At 35.3% G+C, this 20,388-nt stretch overlaps 1 protein-coding gene across 1 annotated transcript; it reads right to left on the bottom strand.

Moving 5' to 3' along the window:
- Positions 1-462: 462 nt before the first annotated feature.
- On the bottom strand, positions 463-17,828 carry LOC120147013 (signal peptide peptidase-like 3). Its single transcript, XM_039160493.1, has 15 exons — positions 17,598-17,828; positions 16,382-16,540; positions 15,614-15,725; positions 15,360-15,476; positions 14,365-14,519; positions 13,438-13,614; positions 12,968-13,002; positions 12,711-12,867; positions 12,037-12,090; positions 11,870-11,962; positions 10,699-10,841; positions 1,757-1,827; positions 871-954; positions 674-771; positions 463-638 (listed from the first exon to the last, which is right to left on the bottom strand). Exons 1-15 carry the CDS (start codon positions 17,751-17,753, stop codon positions 624-626), a joined length of 1,626 nt encoding a protein of 541 aa, XP_039016424.1. The 5' UTR covers positions 17,754-17,828; the 3' UTR covers positions 463-623.
- Positions 17,829-20,388: the final 2,560 nt, after the last annotated feature.

Below are 20,388 nucleotides of genomic sequence, written 5' to 3'. Positions count from 1 at the left end.
CAGATACCAAATATAATTTTACTATTTTTAGTTTTGAATTTAAACTTTCATTTATATTAACCAAACATATTTTCTAATTTTCAAAACATGAAAATAAAAACTACATTTTAGAAATAAAAAAAAAATATTTTTTAGAACCAAACTCACCCTAAAATCTCCATAAGAAATAATGGCATTACCCCTATATTTTCTCAAGTAATGTCGCAAAACCAAATGAAGTAATATAATTCCAAAATCTTATATTACTATGTAACATTACCTAAACCGAAGGGTCCTAAGGAGCATTTACACTTCAAATGAAGAAAGGGAACATAAAATAGATTATTGTTTTTTTTTTCTTATCACAGCTTTGTACAACATACCATCAATTAAATATTTTATTTTTTTCTAAAATAAAATGTTGGAAAGAAGAATACATGTTAGCTCAAGTTTCCTATGTGTATATATTTGCGTGCCTACAGATTTTGAACAAAATAGAAGTTGACACACTGTGCATTACACTCCAGAAATGTTACAACATTTTGCAGCAATTTGGTGGTAAAAATCCAACCTTACACTGCTCAATAAATTTCACATTGCAATTTATCGTCTCAAAACTCGAACCCTATACCAAACCCATCATTCTATACACCATTAGCGGTTCGATTTTTACGAAATATTACCTGCTTCAAGCTTCTCCAGTGAGACCCGCCATGGTAGATGGTGACTCGGGGCTGTAGTTCCATAGCTCATTCAGCTCTCCTCTTACCAAACCTAATATAACCATAACTCCTGCAAGACAGGAGGAAGAGCATAACGGGAAGGAGAAAGGGAAAGGAAGAAAAACAAGAACGCATATTTACTGCCTGGACTGTCCAAAAGCTTCGTTACCTAGTGTACAAGGAACAAGATAGAGGAGTGCCGGTTGACCGTGCCCGTTCATTAGATATAACCCTAGGTATGTAAACAAGAGGCCTGCATATTCGGAATTTCAAACAAATAAGTTATGCACATTTGCAACGGACAGAATTGCTAATATTTGATATTACAGGACCTAAAAATTAGGTGAAACATTGTCAAAATCATTCTCAAGTTAAATGAAGGGGGTAAGACAAGGAGCAAAATTGCAAAGATTGAAACATAAATCAGTCTCAGTTTAAACCTAGTAAGCATGATGAAGACAACATCAAAATGAAATGTATAAGTAAATTATTTACTTTGCAAAACAAATATTAAAAGTAAATATAGAAAGAATGTGTAATTTTATTTAAAATCTCTCTAAAAACGGCATATAAATTTGAAATTCAATGGTTCATTACACCAAAATTAAATATGAAATTATAACCCGGGTTTATCACAAATCGTAATATTAGTTTTAATACAATAAATTTTATTCTTTGCATAATATTATTGAAGATAATATAAATAGATAATAGATTACCTTTTTCTTAAGTGAACTAAAGATGAATTAATTTTTATAAAATGATTTGAAGGTAACATTAAAATTAAATTAACAGATAATTTGCTTATTTTTCATGACAAATTTTAAAAGCAAATATAGTAAGAATGTTCAATTGTATTTAAAATCTCCATAAAAACAGTATAAATTTAAAATTAAATGGTAATTACTACAAACTTGAAATTATTACCAGAATATTATTTTTATAATATACTAAAGCTCGTTCTTTATAGTAATATTGAAGATAATATAAATATATAATAGATTTTTTAAAGTGATTTGAAGATGACTAACAAACTATGATGTATGCACACTTACCAAATCCATAGCCAATTATCAACCACAGGAAGTACCCATTGGCAAGACGATTCTTGTTTGCTTTATCGTACCTGAGACAACCAAACAAGGAAAATAACCGTAAACCAGAAACAAAGAAAATATGAAAACCCTTCACAAACAAGGGCATAAGAAAGGAATGGACTGTGTTCATTGATAATCTTAGTAAGAATGTTTCAAGACGTGTGCTTAGGGAGTTTTTTTTTCCGTATGGTCAGATTATGCGGATTTTCTTTCCTCGTCTGGATGAGAAATCAAGGTCCATGTCCTTTACGTTTTCTTTTGTCCAATTTGCTGATGAGGAAAGTAGGAAGAAAGCTATTCAGTTTGTGAATGGGAGGTGGTACGATGGGAGGAGAATCTCTGTTGGGATTCCTAAATATCAGAAGTCAAAAAGGAGGGAGGTCGTTGATGGGAACAAGATGCTGGTGTCTAAGTCTGGAAACCAGGTTGCTTCTAATTCTGGGAGGAATGCTCACTCGTTGAGATCTTTCAGGGATGGCAGATTGTATAAGGAGGTTTTGAAATCTGATCTCAACCAGAGAAGAGTACAAACGTCAGGGTTTAATGTGGAAGGTTTCAAACAGAAAACTAGGGGCATGAGGAATATCTGGGTCCAGAAAGACGATTCGGGGTGGGCTGTTCGTTCATTATCTGGGATAATTGTAGGTTATGCGATAGATAAGGATAATCAATTAGTATTTTAATATAACACTAACTCTTAGAAAGTTAGATAAGGATAACTACTAAGTAGTTTAGTTTAAATTAAATACTTGTTCTCACCTACTATATATACATATTAAACTTGTAATCTATTGTTACTTGAATATACGATAGTGAAGTTTTTCACTTTTTCTTACCTTTGTCATTTAATTTATTTCATCACCCAATTCCTTTTACTTCAATTTACATTAGCCCTATTTTCAACATGTTATCAGTTAGGTGACCGATCCTTCACCTAAATCTAGCCTATTTTTTTTTCTTTTTACCCTAAATATAGCCGTCAATCATGAATTCCGCCACTTCTTCATCGGAGGTCACTTCGGAATTCCTCGTTAATTCGCCCCATTCAAACCTTTCTGATGTTTCTTCAACCTCTATCACCTGTCACCGATTGAATGGTGACAATTATATCGCTTGGTCCCAATCTGTTCGCCTTTATATAACCGGTCGGCGCAAACATCTTTTGGAGACCACGCCAATTCCCGCTGTGACGGATCCTGAATATTCAACCTGGCTAAGCGAGAATACCATGATTATGTCATGGCTCATCAATTCCATGATTCCTGCTATGGGGTAAAACTTTCTGCTGTATGAAACAGCGGCTGAAATTTGGAGTGCTGCAAAGTCGATGTATTCGAATCTGGAAAATTCTGCTGCTTTATTTGGGATCGAGTGTCAACTTGCCAATCTCAAACAAGACAACATGACCGTGACTCAGTATTTTACTCTAATGTCGCGCCTATGGCAGCAACTTGATTTGTTCGAATCCCATGAATGGAGGTGTGTAGAAGATGCCACTCTATTCAAGAAGATTGTTGAACAGCGCCGGATATTCCAGTTTTTATCCGGTTTGCATCGGGATCTTGATGAAGTCCGAGGACGAGTATTAGGACTCAAACCTCTTCCTTCAATCCGGGAAATATTTTCTACAGTACGACGCGAAGAAAGTCGACATACCGTTATCCTTCCTGATTTGCAACCCGCTGAAGGGTCTACATTGCTCACTCACTCTCAAACTACTACTCGGCCAAAGAAAGGGAGACCTTGGTGTGACTACTGTAAGAAGGTTGGCCATCTGCGGGATTCCTGTTGGAAATTACATGGCAAGCCTACTGATGGGAAGTTTTCAAAACAGCATCAACAACGTGATACTCAAGGAAACTGTGTTGTGAATACTGAATTACAAGGAAGTTCGTTGACTAAAAAACAAATGGAAGAGTTGCAACAGTTTTTTAGTCAGATGCACACTCATCCCCAATCAGTACCTGCAGGTAGAATTCCTTCTGCTACTTTGGCTAATACATCCACCACTCCTACTTGGATTGTGGATTCTGGTGCAAGTGATCATATGACAGGTGAACTTCGGCTCTTTCACACTTTTCATGTCGACTCGTCTATCTCTCATATTCGAACAGCTGATGGTTCTCTATCTGGTGTTGCCGGTCATGGATCTATTCGAATAAATCAGGACATTTTGTTATCTCATGTTCTTTATGTTCCCAATCTCACTTGCAATCTTATCTCCATTAGCAAGTTGTTTGCCGATTTATATTGTACCACGAAATTTAACTCTGATTTTTGTGAATTTCAGGATTCCAGCTCGGGGAAAGTGATTGCCAGTGCTAGGCTTTGTGGGGGTCTTTACCTACTTCCAGCAATTTTATTTTCCCACCCATCTACTTCCTTCAATGTTATACAACAATTTCCTTTACTTGAACCTTCAACCGATGTTATGTTATTGCATTTTCGTTTAGGACATCCCAGTTTCTTTTATCTTGCAAAATTATTTCCACATTTGTTTGTCAATAAAAGTCCGAAATTTTTTTCTTGTGATATTTGTCCACTTGCTAAACAAACTAAGAGTGTTTATCTACCTTCTCCATATAAACCGTCCAAACCATTTACCATGATCCATAGTGATATTTGGGGACCATCTCGGGTTGCATCTTTACAAGGGTTTCGGTGGTTTATTTCATTTATTGATGATCACACTCATACTACCTGGACCTTTCTCATGAAAACCAAATCTGAATCTTGTGAAATATTTAAACGGTTCCATAAGATGGTTGAAACCCAATTTCAGTGTTCAATCCAAATGTTTCATTCTGACAATGGTAGTGAGTATTTTGCCAATGTTTTGGGTTCTTTCTTTCAGGAAACCGGGATTGTTCATCTTACTTCGTGTGTCAATTCTCCTCAACAAAATGGGATTGCTGAGTGTAAAAGCAGACATCTTCTTGAGGTTACTCTGTCTCTACTTTTTTCCACAAATGTTCTTAACTATTTTTGGGGGAAGCCCTTTTAACTGTCACTTATTTGATTAACCGTCTCCCTAGTAAACCATTACAATTTAAGTGTCTGAGAGATGTTTTTCTTCAGTTTTTTCTCAATTTTAAACCGATGACTTCATTGTTACCCCTTAGAGTTTTTGGTTGTACTGTTTTCGTTCATAACAATGTTCCTTTCAGGTCCAAATTAGATCCTCGAGCATTTCGGTGTGTTTCTGGGTTATTCATCGACTCAAAAGGGCTTTCGGTGTTATTATCCTCGTACAAAGAAATTCTTTATTACTATGGACGTTACTTTCCTTGAAAAAACACATTTTTTCCTTAAAACTGCTATTCAGGGGGAGTCATATAATGAATATCAGTTTGTTGACTCACAATAATTGTCATTTGATTTGCAGCCAGCTCTTTTTGATCAACTAGCACCGTCAAACTAGTTAAACCAGTCAAATAAGCCTACAAAATCGCTACAGCCAGACCAAACAACACTATCGAATCCAGAAAACGTATCCTTGCCAAACCAGTCCACCGAAACACATTTACCTCGGCATGATCAGCATATCACTTCGCCTCAAATACCTCAATCCGAGTTGCAGATTTACAAGAGACGACAAAAACCAATTTCTAAATCAATACCTGAACCTAATTCTGAGTCTCCCACATAGCATGGACACTGTTATGAACCGGAACCGAACGAGAATCCTTTGGAGAATGAAGAAGGTAATCAGAGTTCTTCCACTGAATTAAATGCTTTAATTGATGATAATGACTTGCCGATTGCTCAAAGGAAAGGAGTAAGAAAATGCATAAATTATCCAATTGAGAGATTTGTTGCATACGGAAAGCTAATGCCTTGTTTTAAGAACTTTACAGCAAGTGTAGATAGCATTACTATTCCAGATACGGTGGAAGAAACATTGAAAGATCCCAAGTGGAAAAAGGCAGTAGAAGAGGAATTAAAAGCACTAGAAAATAACAATACTTGGATTATAGTTGATCTTCCGAAAGATAAAAAACCAGTCGACTGCAAATGGGTATTCACGGTAAAATACAAAGTTGATGGTAGCATTGAAAGATATATGGCGAGATTAGTGGCGAAAGGATTCACTCAATCTTTTGGAGTTGATTATCATGAAACGTTTGCTCCGGTAGCAAAACTTAACACTGTGAAAGTGTTACTGTCATTAGCAGTTAATGAGAATTGGGTGCTTCATCAGTTAGACATCAAAAACGCATTTCTAAACGGAAACTTGGAGGAGGAAGTATATATGCGAATTCCACCGGATGTGAAGAGCAATACAAGAAAAGCATGTAGATTACTAAAGTCCTTGTATGGACTTAAGCAATCTCCAAGAGCCTGATTTGACAGATTTACAAAGGTGATTATTCAGGATGGTTACAAGCAATGTCAGTCGGATCACACTTTATTTGTCAAAACGACTTCAAACAACAAAAAGGCAATTTTGATTGTTTATGTGGATGATATCATTCTAACAGGTGATGATTGTATGGAGATAGAAATTAAAAAAGCTACTGGCGAAGGAGTTCGAAACCAAAGACTTGGGAACTTTACGATATTTTTTAGGCATGGAGGTTGCAAGGTCAAAAGAAGGAATAGTGATCGATCAAAGGAAATATATCCTTGATCAACTATCAGAAACTGGAATAAAGGGATGTAAGCCGACAGAAACACCCATGGAAGCAAATTTTAAGCTAAGGAGAGAAGAATTGGGAAGTCCTGTGAACAAAGAACAGTACCAAAGGCTAGTAGGTAAACTAATTTATTTATCACTTACTAGACCTGAAATTGCCTGTCAGTATAGTGAGTCAATATATGAATGATCCAAGAGAAGAACATTTAGAGGCAATGAATAGAATTCTAAGATACTTGAAAATGACACCAGGACATGGGTTAATTTTTAGAAAAAGTGATGATAGAACAGTAAGAATTTTTTCGGATTCAAGCTGGGCAGGTGAATTAACGGATAGAAGATCTACAAATGGTTATTGTTCATTTGTTTGGGGAAATCTGGTTACATGGAGAAGTAAAAAACAGGCGGTGGTGTCTCGAAGTAGTGCAGAAGCAGAATTTAGAGCAATGGCACTTGGAATTTGCGAAGGAATTTGGCTTCAAAGAATGTTAACTGAGTTGGGGTTAAGTGCCAACAAATGATTTGAACTTCAAAGTGACAGTAAATCTGCAAGTTAGATAAAGATAACTACTAAGTAGTTTAGTTTAAATTAACTCTTAGAAAGTTAGATAAGGATAACTACTAAGTAGTTTAGTTTAAATTAAACACTTGTTCTCACCTACTATATATACATATTAAACTTGTAATCTATTGTTACTTGAATATACGACAGTGAAGTTTTTCACTTTTTCTTACCTTTGTCATTTAATTTATTTCATCACCCAATTCCTTTTACTTCACTTTACATTAGCCCTATTTTCAACAATAATGAAGTCTTCTTCTGAGTGCGAGTTGATTTTGGATTCGTTGCAGTTCGAGGGAAGGGGAGTTCAGGTGTTGAGATGGGGCTATGCACGGAATGCTTGCATTATCACGTTTGACTCGGTTGATGATTTCTCTTTTGTTTGGGAGAATAAGAAGGATGAACAGTCCTTGTGTTTTGACTGGTTGGCTCCAGTTTTGAATGAAAATAGAGTTCCTTTGGCTCTGTGTCAGTTAGAGTTGCATGGTTTGCCCCTTTTGTGCTGGAACGCGGCTTTCTTGGAAAATCTAATTGGGGTCTGGGGTAGTTTTATTTGTTTTAAGGAGTAATCTAAGAACAGATCCGATCTCTCGCTAGCTAAAGTTCTGCTTAGGGTGGAGAGTCCTTTTGATGTTCCTGAAACGGTTACTGTTTGTTCCTATGGTAGATCGTTTACAGTCAAGATTTCGTTGGGTTCTGTGTTGGGTCAACCAAAGGTGTTGGGGAGGAAGAAGGATGTGAATTTCTCAAACTTGCTGATCGGAGATGTTGTCTTCTCCGAGAAGGAGGATGACCGTTTTCCCATTCTGGTAGCTGACAGAGCAGTGTTAGTAGAGAGTTCGAGGAAGAAAGTTTGTTCTTCGTTGAATGATGGGCAGCATTGTGGTGGGAATGATGTTAGTGGGGGACAGGTTTCTTCGAGTAAGTCAAAAGAAGGAATATCACAGTATGGGCTGTCAGATTCTCTGGAAAATAGGAATGTCCAAGTGGGTAGTCACTTGGGTCTGGGATTGAGGGATTTTTTAATCCCGGATGATAAGGCTCAATCTGTTGACATTGGGGACACTCTCTCTCCTGTTAAGGAACTTTGTCCTTCTAGGCCTGGTCATAACTTTAATTGGATTGGGGAAAAAGTCCCTTTTCAACCCAATTATAGTTATGCCAAAGATGATGGCGTCTCTAGTCTGGTGAGGTCTACTTTGAGGGGGGAGAAAGAGTTGGTTTCTGGCGAACAGGGGGTCGATTCGGGTTCTGAGCAGTCTGTTGAGCAGAGAAGTGTTCAAGGGGAGAAGGCTTTACGACTTTTAAGTATTCAAAGGGATTGTGCTCCTGTTGATCAACCGTTTGGGTCAAAGAAGATGAAGCAGGTTTTGGAGGCTGATTTGTGTACCCTTAGGGAGGGTAGTCTGTCAAATTCGTGTGTTAGGGAACATTTTCTGGTGGTTGGTGATGAACCCACTTCCGGTTCTATTAGAAAGGGTTTAAAGGTAGCAAAGGAGATCAAGTTGGCTACTTCAGGGTATTCAGGTCAAGTTAGCTCCAGGTCAAAAATAAATTCTAATCGGAGAAGGCTAAGAATTGCTTCTTGTCATTCGGGTAGTGACTGCTCGGACGGTGAAGTGGATATTGGCTTTTATGATAGAGTTTACAGTAGGGTGATTAAGAGCTTGGTCAGGGATTCTTTGGATCATGAAAGGGTGGCCTCTCAGATGTTGCAAGAGTCAGTTCAAGCTAGGATCGAAGCAGCCGCTACGAGGGAGGTTTGTGACATGCTGGGTATTTCCTTCAAAGGGGGGCAACAGACTTTTGAAGAAGAGATTCTCAGGATGCGGATGAAGGGGTCTGGAGACGGTTTTTTATGGTTCCCTTTGGTTGGACTGTGGTGTTTTTGTTGGTACTTTATTTAAATGTCTAATTTAAAAATTATTTCTTGGAATGTTAAGGGGTTAGGGAAAAGAGAGAATACCAGAGTTGCGGCTAGACTTGTGAATAGAGAAAAGCCGGTTTTCCTGTTTCTTCAGGAAACAAAACTGAATGCTTGTCGAAGTGGTTTAAGGAGGAAGCTCGTGGGTAATTTGCTGCGTGGTGGTAGTTTTTCTCCAGCTGAAGGTTCTGCAAGTGGCTTGATGTGTTTGTGGAATGAAGATTTGTTTGCGATAAACTCAGAATTTGTTCATAGAAGATTTATGGCTTTATCTGGGAAATTCAAGAGGAATAATTTTGATTGTGTTCTGATTAATGTGTAGAGCTGCGGATTTTGGTAGTTATGTAAACGGTCGTTGGGTTTGGAATATTCAACTTAGGAGGTATTTATGCGACTGGGAATTGGACCAATGGATTTCCTTAATGTCGCTGATTGATAATATTGATCTGAAGAATTCTGTTAATGATTTTTTGTCTTGGTCAGGGAATGGTGATGGTATTTTCTCGGTTAAATCATGTAGAGCAACTCTATCGAGCAGTTCAGGGGGATCTTTTCAGTGGAACAAGTGGGTTTGGTCTGGTTTGGCACATCCAAAAGTCAAGATTTCCTATGGCAGTTATCTCACCTAAAATTAGCTGTTGGATTTGAAGAAAAGAGGCATTTCATTGGATGTTCTTCTTTGCCCTCTTTTTCTACTTTGTCCTATTGCTTGGGATTTGTGGAATAGGTTCGTTAGGTTATGGGAGCTGCCTATAGTTCTGCCTAATGATCCCAGGTCTTTACTAGCCTCTTGGTCCTTTCTTAGGCCGTCTTCTACTATATGGAATTTTATCCTGAGAGTGGTGTTGTGGCCGTTATGGAAGGCGAGAAACTCAGTGGTGTTTGATAACTGGATTGTGGATAGTTCTTTTCTGTTCTTCATTTGCAGGTTTAGGCTGGCAAAATGGTTCTTAGCTAAATTTCCTACGGCAAATATTCAGGTCGATCTTCTAATAGGGGATCCTGTGTTGGCAGATAGGTTTTCAGTTAAGCCTTTATACAAGCAGAAGGATCAGTGCTGGGTTCCACCTCCACCAGACTTTTATAAATTCAATGTGGATGGGGCAGTTAGAAGTGATGGTCTGCAGGGTGGTATTGTTGGATTGTTGAAAGATTCAGATGGCTCTACTTTACTTTCCTTTTCTACTGCTACAGGACCTGGCCCTCCCGTGTTTGCTGAATTGAAAGCTATTAAACAAGGCATTGATTTATTCCTCTCTTCCGAATGGGTCTCGAAGGGTAGACTAATTTTAGAGACTGGTTGCAAAAAAGCAGCGGATTGGATTTCGAGGACTGTTGCTGCCCCGTCGTTCTTTAGTTCTCTGGTTGGGGAGATTGGGGCTTTAGTTTCTGCTAGAGATATTTTGGTTAGGCAGATTCCTAGGTCTTGTAATTGGGAGGCTGACAAATTAGCCAAGGAGGGGATTGGTTGATAGGTTTTAGTAGTATTTTGGTTTTGTTGTTTTTTCTGTTGGTGTTTTGTAGTCTGTAATCCTATGTAAGTTGGGTTATTAATAAAATGGGGTACTCTTTTCCTCCGTCGTTAGTTGTCTCTTTTCAAGAGGCAACTATGAGGGAGGTTTTTAATGAGGCCTCCTATTCTTATCAAAAAAAAACTGACACTAAAAACAGTTCAAATACTGGCTTGACAAACACCAGGTTCAGTGATCGTCATGAAAACAGATATTTGCATCTTGGTATCATATGATGGAAGGTAACACAATAAAGGAAAGAAGTACCTGAAAGCAAATGCAACAAGCAAACCAGGAAAGAGAATGTCACCGAATCCAATCATATCATAACCACCCCATGGATCAAAAGCTCGTGGAACTCTAAAAAGCATGGGAATCGACTCCCCACCACTATTATCACCTCGAGCAACCTGTTAACAGGATCTAAATGTTAGAGATCAAGGCTCATCCATGAACCGTCACCTTGGCTTAGGAATTAGGAGCTTGCCATACGCCAAAGCCAAAAACCACTTCTATTAAAATGGAATTGTGGGTAAGAAGCAAGATTTTACGTTTTACTGTTATACTATTGTCAAATTCTACACACAGTTGTACCGACCAACCAGCTGAATCAGTTTACATATGAAGTAACCCCTCGTACACTGGCATTTAAAACACTATTGATTCTTATATGACGTATCAGAGCCTCCTGGTAGTAGCTGTTAATAGTTTAAGTTGATAAACAAATTTCAGCACAAGCATGTGAGGAACCAGCTTCACTTACACTTTATCGGACTCATTTATAAGAATGTTTGAGTTTAAGAATTTGTTTTCGGGCCTTAATCAAATACCATAGGCTAACTAGTTATTTGACAGGAAAGATTCGGATAACATTATATGATTGAGAAGATGATTTCTGACAAGAGATGATGTCTAATACACAAAAGAGAGAAAACAAATACCCCCCAGTCCATAAAGAAAAAGGTAACTACAAGGTCAAAAGAAAACCATTAATATAATCAGCTTTGTAGGTCCAACAAGGAGCTCTACAAAGTGATCTTCAGCAGTCGGAACCATCATATATTGCAATCTAGAAATCATTTCTTTAAATCAACATGAGAAGCATATGAGAAAAATCATAGTTTCAACCAAACCAATCAAGGAATCATCCTTTGTTCCATCAGCATATATGTAATTGTGTTATTATTTATATGTCAAAGAAGCATTACTGCAGTGGCTAATCAAAAGTAAATCAAGAGACCATGGCTTTTCCATTTAAACAACTTTTCACGACTGAAGGTATTGAATTGAGTGATTAGAAAAGATGATGTTGCCCCATTAGATGCAATGATTCAATACTTTAAATGGATTCAAACCAAAAAATTAGTTGGTTACATTATAATAATTAACACAAAGAAAACTAATTTCAGTTCAACAACCAAAAGGATGAAACACTTACTGCAATCATCACACTTTCATGGAATATAAGTGGCGATAGGAAGACCCAGAAGATGTCATAAACAAATGCACAACTGAGAAGAACTGTAGCAACCTGGTCCGTGAAGAAAAATCAGGACATAGGGGGAAATATATTTAAGATATACATGATAAATGAAACCAATGTACCTTGATATTTGGTAGTCGAGCCAGCTGTAAGACTGTTATCATCAAGCAGATACCCTTTTAAAAAGGAAAAAAAACAAAAACGAAAACGAAAAGGTAGTAAACAAATGCAAAGAAAAAGGCATCTGAACAACGTTGGAACCAACTTCCATGTAGAAACAATAGCAAAAAAAGCTAATAGAAACCTCAAGTTACTTAAAACAACAGGGAAATGAGTAGGTGAAACAAAAGCAACTAAAATTAAAAGGAATAACAATGGATATCATAGGAATTCAAATGTGAAACTAGATAACATTTCCCTTAAAACAGGTTTATGCCTACTTAAACAAGCAACATTTCCCTTAAAACAGGTTTATGCCTACTTAAACAAGCAATTTAAATTCAGCTGTGTTCCAGTACTGTTCACATTGGTAAAGCCACTTGTAAACAACTTTCTAACTCTGATTTTGACCTGGATCTCAATCCAACCCCGGACCTTGTAATACTCTTACAATTTCCATTTTCCAATCCTCTTAACATCATTCACCATAAAATTTAATCTCAAAACACCACTTGTTTCCCTAAGATATTACTGCTACAGAGAATACTAAATGTTTGCATCTTAGAAAGTATGATCAATACTACCCAAAAATACCCATAATCAGTCTGGCATGCGAAGTGACAATGTGGGGACTTACAAGAATATCTTGGCCCACCCATGAATATGATGCTCGCCGTTCAACAGCCCAGACAACAGCGAATATCAAACAGCACAGTGCAACCACAAATGAGACAACAGAAGTCTCCCCAAAGAGGGGCAAATTCAGTGTCTTCTGTAGACCATTTCTACATTTTCTGCGAGCACACACATCACAAAAAAGAACAAAAGGAAAATAAATCTTGTAAAACAGCTTTGTGAGGGATTTACAGCAAAGACAAGAAATTTCAAGCATACCTTGTTATAGGCGTCATAATGCAATTATGCATCCCCTGGAAAAACAAAAACCCTCAGCAGATATACAAAAAGAGGTCATGAGGGAATATATCACCACGACAAAAAAAGGGGGGAAAGAGAGCAAAAACATGAAAATAAGAAGAGGTTGAAAATAGTTGCTTCAACACCGTGCACATAAATGTAGAAAAAAAAAAACAAAATGATACAAACAGCAAAAAAGCAATCCAGTTATGCATTTCTAATCGCTAGTTATATATATTTATTCATGATTATATGAGTTCACATTTTCTGTATTGCATTCCATCTTGCAATCAACCAGCTACAATAAGTTCCCAAAAAAATAAAAACCAATAACATTAAACGTGTAGGTTGTTTTTAACATGCAATGTCTCACCGTTAGCAGATTAAGCATAAGTCCATACATACATGATAAATAAAACATCAAACAAATACAAATGTAATTGTGTTACCTGAACACCACCAATGCAGAAGAGCACAATCAGCAACCAGACAAACCAAGCGGACATGAAAAAGTAGAGTAGCACCAGAAAAGTGGATGCCGTTATCACAAAAACTACAGCACCCTTTATGCTAATATCGAAGATTTCCTTCTCGTCATCATTACCTGTTCTAGCATTGGTAGATTCCTAGTCAACAGCAACAGAAAAAGAAAAGGACTTGAACTTCCTTTCAATAATCAGATGCTACAATGATAGAATCAAAAAGGAAAGTAAGAACTCAGATACACTAAGGAAGAGAGAAATTAATAAAAATTGGTTTCTTCACAGGACAAATTAGAGCGGCAACTTTTAAAGAGAGCATCATACGCAACAAGTGTTGATGATGCAGTAACAACTGCATGTGCATTTTCTTAATTCCTTGCAAAGGACACTCGGTCCCTGAGATCCAATGTGCCAATATAAGAATTTAGAAATTTGTTGCAAAAAGAAACAAACGCCGTACTACCCATCAGACTGGAATTTTAGAGATATGATCAACTAAATGGATACTAATCATCTACCACTGGATTGGATAATAGACAAAATATCTAGAAGAGAGAGAGAGAACTTAATCATATACTGCCAGCCTACTAGAGACACCATAAGCTTACTTTGGATGGAAAGTGATTAAAAAGATAATCACCTGAACAACACAAGCTGGCTATAAACAGCAATCACATATCTTGAAAATGCAATTTCCATGAATTCCATTCGTATGGTAATACACTAATACTAATAGGTGCTCAAATTTTAGGAAAACCTAGAGGATATGCTATTCATGGAAATCAGAACCAATTACTCCCTAAAGCAGGCGTTAACAAATCTGAAAGGCACACATAAACAAATAATGCAATTATAAACTTCATGATAATGGATGGAGAACAGAATATGGTAAACCTTAGATAATTCATTATAGCGCTCGTCAGAATTCTCAGAAGTGCCAAACTCTTGCCAATATGAAGCAATAACAATTGTTCCAACAGCCATTGCCCACAAAAATATAACCGAAAGATCCACAATTGGACGAGGTGGTGCATATATTAAAAATTCCACTGCATTGTAAAATTAACATGATTTAGTTCATATGGATCATTAAACGAGAACAAACTTCAAATATCAGAAAGAATGTATGCATCCAGGATGAATAAATTCTCTATCTTGTTAAGCATTCCTAAATATCCATTGATGTTATAGTGTGGCTTGAAAATTCAAAAAAAAAAGGAGCTATAGTAGCTCAAGTACAATCACACTGATGTTCACATTCAGGAAAAGCAGATAGCTCCAAATCCTTATATTTTAAAGAATATAGATAAGCTAAATAACATTGAAGATTTTATTCCTATCAAAAAAAACATTGAAGATTTTGTATAGTAACACAATAATTATTCTTTAAAGCTTTAAGTTTGCTTACACTGATCCACAATCATATAACACATACTAGTACAGAAACAAAAAACCTGCACATTGCGGAAGACATATCCATAACCTCAAAACAACAAACCTCATACTAATGGCATTAACCTATCAAAAAAAAATGGCATTAATGAATCTATTCATTTAGACTTTATTCACCTAATCAAAGGATGATAAAGTGTATCCTGAACATAAATGCCCCTTCATTCTATAGCTGTGTCAAACAGATGTATTTCTACGCTAAATTGACTACTTAACCAAAAACTGGTTCATTTGAGAGGCTTAATAATTTCCTGCAAACAAGTATCTCGAATCAGAATTAGAGGCTTAAGTGCATCCCATCCCTCATCATCATGAATCACTTTGGGAACAAGATCCTTGTTTCTAACAATCTATGAAATAGATCAGATGTATCTGAAGAACAAAACTGAAAGGGCAAAAGAAAAGGCATCATATGAGATCAAGTGCTTAGTGCTTACCACGTTTCTCTTCCATGGATTTGTTAATTGCATCTCCAGCTGATTTTGAAATCATCACAACAGGTATTGAAATATTTAAAGAAGTATCATTCTCTGAACAAACCATCTTGTAAAGCTCTGGATAAATTATACAAAAAGATGGATATTTAAGAGACTGATAAGCAAAAACATTATTTTAATCAATCATCCCATTGAACTTCAAAATGAAGTTAAAAATACCAATAGCATATGCCAGCAAACAAAATAATTATAACCTTCATTGTCATTTATCACCAGCAAGGCTGCAGCACCTCCTGACTGCGCAACTTTTGCCTTAGTTACAAAGTCACAATCACCTCGTATGGACAAGGCTACAGAACCAGAGAGCTGTAATCAAAAAGTTCTAACCATGATGAATCAAATATGGTGCTTATGAAACTACAAAATTTATTCAAAGCTTCTATAAAGTACCATCTCCAAACTTCATAGGCTTACATGGTCCTCCTAGAATTAAGAGAAGGTTTAAGAGTAATAGAATTTGGTACAACCCCTATGTGGAGTTTTATTTCTTTTTTCCCCTTTTCTCTTGGAAGAGAAGTTAAATGAGTAGGCTTTTTAATAGTTTATATATACGCACACAACATATCCACCATATGGGAGAAAGAAAAAAAGGTAAGACTTAGAAAATGCTTTCAAAGAGAAAGTCACTGATAGTATTTTGAAGAAAAAGTGGAAAGCTATTTTAGGAAGAAATGAGTACTTTTTGAAAAATATAAATTTATACAAAATAATGAAAGACGTAAATTTCACTATTTTATTTTCATATTCTGAACTAGATTGGTTTCTTTGTAACTTTATCGATTAAATTGGTTTCACTTGACTCGTGACACCGAAAGTCAATCAAACTGTGATAATATGGATGATTTTATAAATTTCACTGTATTAAAAAAATGTACTCTGACCAACAATATAAAAGCTAAACAATTCTAGGCGTGGCAAGTTCACCAAGAATGTTGTGAAAACAAAAAAAATTAAGACAAAACCTTTGAAGAAGAATTAGAACAGCCATTCAGGGGATCTGAGAAAACAGCAGGCAGTTTAGAACTTTTGTTGGCTTCCTCTGGCAATGACACACCAAAGCTTGCAGTTAGCCCAGACAAATCATCACCTTCAGCACCATCAATCCAGATCTTCACCTTGACCTGGAAGATTCGAACTTAATTATTATGAAATTAGGATGAACATAGGCTATTACTCTTTTTCACTCTAAGACGTAAAACTTGGAAAAACATACTATTTCAAAATCTTACATACTATTTCTCAGTTATCTATCTTCCCCGAGATCAAGTTTCAACACCAACCGACAAAGGGATCAGTTTGTTTCAATAATATTGCATTACTAGGAAAAATAACCATAAAAACCTTCAACAAAAACACAGAAGTTTCTGCATGACGAAAATAAAAGGAGTACATCATTATTTTCTTCAAAGAATTTTTCGTCCTGCATATATTCTTGACAAACCACACAAAATTCCTGCATCCCCAGAACTCAAGCTTTCAAGGTTGATAATCCTTCTCTTTCTCATAAATTATTTTCCAAGACATTCTATCAGCATCATTGTCCTATAACAGCATATTATATAGCAGCTAAATGTTCCTCTTCTTTACATTTTTGCACCCTTCAGCACTCACTGGATTCAAATAATAAGCAACCAGATTCATTCTTTCTTTCTAAAGTACTAAATGATCTTCAAAACCATTCAACTTTATAACAATCTTAAATCTTTTCTTCATAAATGCAAATCATAAAAGAACCCACTTTTAGAACCTCTATCTTGTAACAATACCAAAGAGTAGATTACAGAAATTCCTATTCCAGATTCTTGTTTGTAATTATTTGCCAATGGAATTTACAAGCCGCAAGCTAGCTGGCTGCAACTGTTATCCCAGCTTAAATTTCTGTCAGATAAAATTCCTAAAGAAACCAAAACACAAGCTTGCCACATCAACAATCTGTTCCACCGTTTTCTCTAATTGAAGGGGGAAAAAGACAATTTTGCTCTCTTTTTTCCAATTTCTCTCTCTATCACAAATCCCTAAAAACAGCTAATAGAATTTGGAACAATTCCAAATCATGTCGGAATTCAGATCCAAAATTAACCAACTAAAAGAAAAAATGCGAAAAGCTTCTTTATCAAACATAACTATCATAAATAGTAATGACATAAGGAAAGGAAAAGAAAAATGGAATGAAATTACCAATTTGAAAGGGTTGTTACAAGCAGGCAAGTCGGGGCCGTCGTCTTGCGAAGCACCGTCGGCGGTGGCGAGGACAGAAAATGACAAAGTAACGAGTAGCATTAAAGGAAGAGCCGTCGCAAAGCGGCAGCGGATCCCTGGAGGAAACGATAACATGGTTGTATGTCAATCTTTGATTAAAGCGAAAGAGAAACGAGAGAGATTTGACTTAAAGAAATGTGCCCCTTTTCTCTTTCTTGAAGGAAAGTTGAGTGAATTATTTATTTAGCGATCCGAAATGAAAACTTCGTTGTTTGGTACGGGAATAGTTTAATCATTTAATATTTTAATTTTAATATTTTATGAAAATAAATAATATTTTAATCATTTAATACAATATCCATCGTTAACTCCCTCACCTGCACCTCTCCATCACTCTTTGTCCACTTCTCTTGGTCTCCTCAGTCGTCACTCATCTCCGTCTGACGCTCCATCTCTACACTTCTTTCAGACTCGTTGTCAATTCCAATACTGTTATGTATTATTTGTTCATTTGATAACCTTACAAGCAAAACTAACTGTATCACAATAAATCATATAGTTTATTGCTAGCATAGATTTCAACCATGCAAACCTCCAAAGCATTCTTGCAATCGAACTCTCTGTTCGAGAACAGCAAATCTCCAACGCTGGCTGATTTGGGGGTTTGGAGTACTTAGATTCTGTTTGTTGTGTAGATTTTGCTGGCTGTGGTAGTGCGACAGACGAGGTTTCGATGGTGGAGGTGATCTTCGAGGCGGAATCGAAACGGCGGTTGCGGCGAATGTCATCTTTGATTTCTTACTAGATTCACCGGCGTTGATTGAATGTTTTTTTTAATAATTAAATTATAATTTATATTATTTTAATCTATTTTTACTTATCTAGAATTTAAAAATAAGATTAAAATTAAGGGTGATATGATATGTTTTGATTGATGATTAATTTTTTAATTTTAACAAATTAACTGACTGAGGTAAACGAGATAACAATTAAATTCGAAAGTATAAAATATCTTGAACAATTATTTTATGAAACAACTTGATACAAATGATATACTTTAAGAGACAATAATGCATCTAAGCATTTAATTTATTCTTTAAAACCAAATTAAAAAACTTTCATTGATTTAGGTAATTAAACTAGTTTTCATCAAATTGAGTATCCAAATTCTAGTGTTTAGAAATCACATTTAAACTCAATTTTTATGTAAATAGAAATGGTTAGTTTTATTTTTTAAAAATAAAATTTTGTTTGAAAAATTCGTATAAAAGATGGATATAAACATACTTAATTATCAAGAACGGATGAACTTATAAAATTTTAAGGGATATGAACTTATAAAATTCTACGAGCAAAAAATAGATTTGTAATAAAAATACAAAAAATTAAAATATGAATAACTTTAAAATTTGCAAGGGCAACCGCCCCCACCACAATCGACAAACGATACTCCCCCCAATTTATCCTTACTGATCGCATCGACAAAAGAATTACGATAAGAGATCATTGAAAGAAAATCAACAATTATAAATCATAATCGAACGTTGCGGGACAACTATCTCTAAACATAAATTGTATATTCAAATTCAATATAAGTATCTAAAGCAGAGAATATCAAGTACCGAACGACAGAGAAATTGTGACATAAAAGCATAACAATACATACCATAAACACACATAATTATTAAAAGTTTTTTAAAAAAAATAATAAACATGGACGGTCAACAATCAACCCTAAAACTTATATTAATTAGTTGATCATATTCCCATATGTAATGGGGTGAGGGGGAGGTATGATAGTAGGCTACTCCCAACGTCAGGTTTTGAGCACCTTCCGTAGAAGACCTCCGGCAGTCATAATTATGAATTGCCCACCATGGAACGCGATCCCTAAAACTTTATATTGTTGCCTATTAATAAAGATAAAAAGGTAAAATATATATTTAGTACTTAAACTATTAGTTTTGATTTGTTTTATTACTTAAACTTTTATTTTTTTAAATCATACATAACTTTTAGTTTTGTTTCATTTTAGTACCCCCAACGTTAAAAACTTAACATGTTTAATACCTAAACTATCATTTTTGATTGGTTTAGTACCTAAACTTTTAAAAAAAATCAAAATTTAATGTTAAATTTTGATCGGGATACTAAAATGAAACAAAAATTAAACTTTATGTATGATTATGAAAAAAATAAAAATTTAAATATTAAAAAACTAAAACTGATAGTTTAAATATTAATTACATAATTTACCCTAGAAAAGGAACAAGCGACGAGGGCTAAAATTTTAGATAGAAATTGACTTAATCGGTGGAAAAATTGTAAGATTCTCTTTTTAAACTCAAATTATATATATAATCTTTTATCAAGGTAAAAAATGCATCACCTTACTAAAATTTACGTTCCAAAATTTTTATTAGTATAATACTAAATTTAGTCCCCTATATCTATGAAAATATCATTTTAGTTGTTATTTTCTAGTATTTTGACCTAAAGTTTCATTTTAAGATAAAAAGACCTCTAAAATTTGATCAAATAGTCAGTTTCGCCCTTTTTATTTTTCTTTTATAGTATTTTGGCTCTTAACATTTTATTTTATAATAACAAGACACATATTTTAAAGTGTTAACCACTTACTAACAATTTTCATCCATAAAGAGTTTTTTTTTTTACTTCAAAATAAAAGGTTGGAATCAAAACAGCCTAGAAAAACTTAAAAACCAAAATGATCATTTTAATAAATCTTGAGGACTAATTTTAATATTAT

The sequence above is a fragment of the Hibiscus syriacus genome, unplaced genomic scaffold, assembly GCF_006381635.1.
Source record: "Hibiscus syriacus cultivar Baekdansim isolate YM2019G1 unplaced genomic scaffold, ASM638163v2 tig00002511_pilon, whole genome shotgun sequence".
NCBI lineage: Eukaryota > Viridiplantae > Streptophyta > Magnoliopsida > Malvales > Malvaceae > Hibiscus > Hibiscus syriacus.
Note: the sequence above shows the minus strand (reverse complement) of the source record. Positions and strands in the feature narration are given on the sequence as shown.

What these genes read in the sequence shown, in the direction of transcription:
- LOC120147013 (XM_039160493.1), bottom strand. Translation starts at nt 17,753, where the DNA reads ATGTTATCGTTTCCTCCAGGGATCCGCTGCCGCTTTGCGACGGCTCTT. An exon ending in GGTGATAAATGACAATGAAG is followed by an intron (nt 15,477 to 15,613) that starts GTTATAATTATT and finishes TAATTTATCCAG; the next exon opens with AGCTTTACAAGATGGTTTGT. An exon ending in ATTATGACGCCTATAACAAG is followed by an intron (nt 12,868 to 12,967) that starts GTATGCTTGAAA and finishes GTGTGCTCGCAG; the next exon opens with AAAATGTAGAAATGGTCTAC.